Genomic DNA, 5,181 nt, shown 5'->3' on the forward strand with positions numbered 1-5,181 from the left:
AATATGGCCTAGTGGTAGAGTGCTTGCCTCACATACATGAAGCCCTGGGTTCGAGTTCTCAGCACCGCATACATACAAAAAGCCAGAAGTAGCACTGTGGCTCAAGAGGTTGAGTGCTATCCTTGAGTAAAAAGAAGCCAGGGCCAGGGTCAGTGCTCAAGCCCTGAGTCCAAACCCCAGGACTAGCCAAAACAAACAAATATATACATGTATGGCATTTGCTTTGTACTCTGAAATACTCACTGGTATACAAAACCTATCAACTCTTGAAGTATGAGAAATGGAAGAGTTTTAGATATGGCTACTGCCACCCACAGGAAACCTATGCCAGGCTTAGAAAAGACTGCTGCCTTGGAGCTAAATTTCAGGACAACCTCAAGGCAACACTCATAAATTAACCTATCTAGTCTTGGATGAATCTCAAGGGAAAATGGGGATCCTGGCCTCACTTCTTCAGGGGATTGACATCCCATCTACTTTATTCCTTTTTGACACTAGAACTCACTTTATTGACTTCCTACCCAGAGTTCTTTCTGCATGCACTAGGCTGGAGGTTTAGTGACCAGGGTACAGCATGGATACCATCCACACTTTCTGACCCTTCAGTGCCTCTTAGCTCCATGAATCATGATGCCATGTAATTCTATTCGAAAATCAATTAGACCATGACATGGCTCGGTGGATTGCTCCATATTCATGTGCTAGGATAATAAATAGGTAGGTTAGGACATATCTACAACCCTACCAGCTCCAAGCAAATCCAATATATCATCATGGCACTGAATCCAAGATTGGATTCATTCTTCTCTACAGGAAGAGGGTATGTGAAAGACTGTCTCCCCTTAAAGGAGACATAGCAAACAGTCAGATACCCAGGACCAAGGTGGAATATGGAGGCAACACAAGCACATGAAATAGCTCCCATAAGATGCAGAAGAGCCAATCTGGTGAGAATTCAAACTATTCCCTGAGGGGGGAAAAAAAGGACCAATAAGCAAGACTCCCCCAAAGAGATTAAAAACAGGAAAGAGCCTAGTAACCCTATAAAAGCCTGTTGCCAACCCCACATTGGCACCTTCACCAGATCAGAAGCAGCAGTAGCAATAGCAGCAATATGCTCTTGGCCTCATTGCCCATCATTTTCCTTTTAATAGTGTCCTAATAAATGTTCCCGGGCTGGGGATATGGCCTAGTGGCAAGAGTGCTTGCCTCGTATACATGAGGCCCTGGGTTCGATTCCCCAGCACCACATATACAGAAAATGGCCAGAAGTGGCGCTGTGGCTCAAGTGGCAGAGTGCTAGCCTTGAGCAAAAAGAAGCCAGGGACAGTGCTCAGGCCCTGAGTCCAAGCCCCAGGACTGGCCAAAAAAAAAAAAAAAAAAAAAAAAATGTTCCCACTAATCATTTCTCAGCAAATTTTTTTTTGCCAACTCTCAACTTCAAATAATATCTGACTTTTAAGTTACCGAAACAGGTTCATATATCACACAGCATAACAAATCATTTATACTAAGGTTTCTTTAATTATGGCTGTCTCTTTACATTCATCAATGTAGGGACAATTCTTTTTTTTTTTTTTTTTTTTTTTTTTTTTTTGCCAGTCCTGGGCCTTGGACTCAGGGCCTGAGCACTGTCCCTGGCTTCTTCCCGCTCAAGGCTAGCACTCTGCCACTTGAGCCACAGCGCCGCTTCTGGCCGTTTTTTCTGTATATGTGGTCTGGGGAATCGAACCTAGGGCCTCGTGTATCCGAGGCAGGCACTCTTGCCACTAGGCTATATCCCCAGCCCCGGGACAATTCTTATACATCACCCTACCCATGTAAAATTTCAAATTCTCATTTGTAATGCCTTAGGATATTTTTGACAATGACCAAACTGCCCCAAGTCAATGTCTAACTCGCATCCCTGATCATCTTTCCTTTTCCTGCTTACCATGAGCAGTCCTTTGTAACTGTGGCTTCTGTGATTTGTACGCTTCGGTGTCCACATGTACAGACCAAAGCTGTGGATAGGGCTACTTACCTGTGTAGATGCTACCAGGGCATGGGCCACAGGTCACTGAAGGGCCACTCACGATGAGGACAGGGTTTGCCACTGAGCCACTCCATGTCTGACCGCCCCAACTCTTGTAGCATCTGCATCAGCTTGGCTTGTAGGGTAGCAAGCAACCCATCTCCAACATGCTCATAAAATTCCAGTGGTGCAGGGTACCGCACACGCCTTAAGTTGGTCAGTCCAATGGTGTGGCGAACGACTCGCAACAGCACATTTATGGAGATGGGGTTCCCAGAAAAGCTAAAGGTTGTGAGCTGGGAACAGTGTCTCAGGGCAGGCAGAATGGCAGTGAGTTGGAGGTTCATGATCCCACATTCCTCTAGGCTCAGGACCTGGAGGGTACTCGATACATTCTCTAGCAGTGCTTCCAGGGTCTCAGAACTTATGTCCATCAGGATAACCCTATTTAGACACAGTCCCCTTAGCTGTCTTGTATTGGGGCACTTAGACAAATTCATCAAGTCTGATTCTAGAAGCAGACAATTGGTGAGAGAGAGGATCTTCAAGGGGCTCCTCAGGCACCTGTGGACAGAGAGAACAGTCAGTGCTGGGGACTGGTGGTGATGAGTAGCAGCCAGTGGGGAGAACTCATAACTCAATACAGCCAATGCAGCAAAGAAAAACCCCAAAGTTTTCCTGATGCCCAACCTTGAGGCTGTCATACTGTAAAGAGGTCTTCCAACAAGGCCAATTTACATGAAGTCCTTTCTACATTTGTTAACCTTGTTCTGGAACTGGGTCAAGTAAATAAGACCTCACATATTCCCTTTCCTTATCTACTGAGTAGAGCAAAGCATACAGATTAGTTGTTGTGATGGTTAAATAAGAGGACCACGAAGATTACTCAGAAAAGAACCTGACCCTAGGTATCAAGAAGAGAAGGACATTAGATTATTTTAGTTCCAGAGACACAAATATAAATCCCCTCAATTAATAACCTGGGGGGGGGGGGGGAATTAATTTCTTAAAGCAAAAAAGAAGCAGAAGCAGCGTAAGAAGACAAAGCAGAAGCAGCGTAAGAAGACAAAGCAGAAGCAGCGTAAGAAGACAAAGCAGCAGCAGATAAGCACAAAGAAGAGAAGAGGAAGGAGCAGCAGTAGCAGCAATAACAAACCCAAATCAGGCTTTCTTCCAGCAACTGTGTTAATTAAGTCACCTATATTACCTAGTATGAGGCTACTAAAATACCCTTCATAAAGTACAAACCTAGAAGGCAAACAGCCTCCAAAATGTCTGCCAGACACAGGGATCAACTTCAGACTTTTTTTTTTTTTTTTTTTTTTTTTTTTTTGCCAGTCCTGGGACTTGGACTCAGGGCCTGAGCACTGTCCCTGGCTACTTTTTCTCAAGGCTAGCACTCTGCCACTTGAGTCACAGCGCCACTTCTGGCCATTTTCTGTATATGTGGTGCTGGGGAATCGAACCAGGGCTTCAAGTATACGAGGCAAGCACTCTTGCCACTAGGCCATATCCCCAGCCCCCAGACTTTTTTATTATCTCTTAACCACCTATCCTTTATTTCTAGAATCATATACTTCATATATACTCCCTCACATTAAGTACAAATCCATTTTGAAATTGAGTCTCCATTATGATAAAATAAAAGGAATTAAGTAGAACTCTTAAGAGAGAGTTAAGGATGTACCGTTACAATCAATGGATCAATATATCAGTGGGCTGTCTAAAGTATAAATCCTTTATAAAATCTGGCTTATCTAATTCTATGTCTCACTCTGTGTTCTTATGTGTGTTGTTCTCTTTTTAAATTTCTAGACAGAGTTTTACTATGTAGCATAGGCTTATCTCAAAGACAAAATTCTCCTGCCAAGCCTCTCGAATGCTCGAATTACAGGTATAAACTACCACACCCAGGGTCCTGACATTGCTTGAGCACATAGTCTCTGCATATAAACCAAAACAGTGGCATTCACTGGATATTTTCCACTGGACCTCAACTAGATCTGTGAGCCAAAATAAATAGTTGTTCTATATAACTTGAGATGATTGTACCCAGTATATGCAATTGTACTATTCTGATCCAAAGAGGGATAAAGACTACCTCTAAACTGTTTGGATAGATACCATACTTGGGAACAAGACAAATGTTGACATACAGGGACACATGATTATGGCTGTCACAGAGCAAAGATGCTTTATCCATCCTGAAATGAATACAGACCTGTCCTATTCTGCAGAGCAAATGTAATAACCCTCACCTGAGCAAACTGCACAAGGAGCCTTCAAGAGAGCTGATGGATTCCAAATGAAGCTCCTGGAGGTGATGTAGACTGAGCAACTGAGAGCTGAACGTCTCCACAAACTGCTCCTCCTCCTCCCAAGAACTACACTGGGACATCTGTGTCTGAGACAGGAAGAGTCTGTGCAATTTACCCATGTATGGTAGAAGAGAAAGGAGCTTCCCCAGGACTGATAATTTCCAGTTACAGACCAGTTCCAAATCCTGGACAGAATACAGCCTCACCATTTTCAATACCTTCATATTTTGTACGGACAGTGCAAAAATACTCAGCTTGTTACAGTATAAGTGTAGTAAACCTTTCCACTGCTTGGCCTTTTCAATCAGAGAAGTGAGCCATTCATCGTGGCTGCCAATACTGAGGTAGAGATCTATGAACACCTTCAGAGGAGCCCTGGGCTCTTTTGCTCCCATACTGGATCCATCCACCTTTACCTTCATCAATGGCAGGATGGCCTGGGACAGTGAGCACATGCCATCCCTGCTACCAGACCATATAGTTTTCTGACATAGATCCAGTACTTGCAGTTTCCCCTGCCTGTGGATAAAACAGATGATTAATGGAAGGTAAAGGGAAGGGTCTCAGAATGAAGGTAAAGGTCAAATATAAACATGAACTCTAAAAACCCAGGTATTAGCTGTGGTCCCCTTTTCTCCTAGGATCTTGCTTTTTCCTCTGATTTCTTCTCTCTTAAGGTTATTCTGTTATCTGACTGTCTGTTTAGCATCTGTTATCTATCTGTTCTTCTACCCAATATGTTTAACTTTGTATTACTGAGTACTGATCATAGGACCTCAGAAGTGCAAGGCAAGTATTCTACCACTGAGATTGAACCCTAGAATCTACTTCCCATACCTTTAAGTGACA

At 43.5% G+C, this 5,181-nt stretch overlaps 1 protein-coding gene across 2 annotated transcripts; it reads right to left on the reverse strand.

The window, feature by feature from the left end:
- Nucleotides 1-1,798: 1,798 nt before the first annotated feature.
- LOC125344689 (melanoma antigen preferentially expressed in tumors-like) lies at nt 1,799-4,903 on the reverse strand. Of its 2 annotated transcripts, XM_048337105.1 has the most exons (3): nt 4,749-4,903; nt 4,273-4,418; nt 1,799-2,578 (listed from the first exon to the last, which is right to left on the reverse strand). In XM_048337105.1, exons 1-3 carry the CDS (start codon nt 4,785-4,787, stop codon nt 2,035-2,037), a joined length of 729 nt encoding a protein of 242 aa, XP_048193062.1. In that variant the 5' UTR covers nt 4,788-4,903; the 3' UTR covers nt 1,799-2,034. The 2 variants fall into 2 exon arrangements, with proteins under 2 accessions (XP_048193062.1, XP_048193061.1); XM_048337104.1 differs by having other exon boundaries at nt 4,273-4,903.
- Nucleotides 4,904-5,181: the final 278 nt, after the last annotated feature.

The sequence above is a fragment of the Perognathus longimembris genome, unplaced genomic scaffold, assembly GCF_023159225.1.
Source record: "Perognathus longimembris pacificus isolate PPM17 unplaced genomic scaffold, ASM2315922v1 HiC_scaffold_3899, whole genome shotgun sequence".
Taxonomy (NCBI): Eukaryota; Metazoa; Chordata; class Mammalia; order Rodentia; family Heteromyidae; genus Perognathus; species Perognathus longimembris.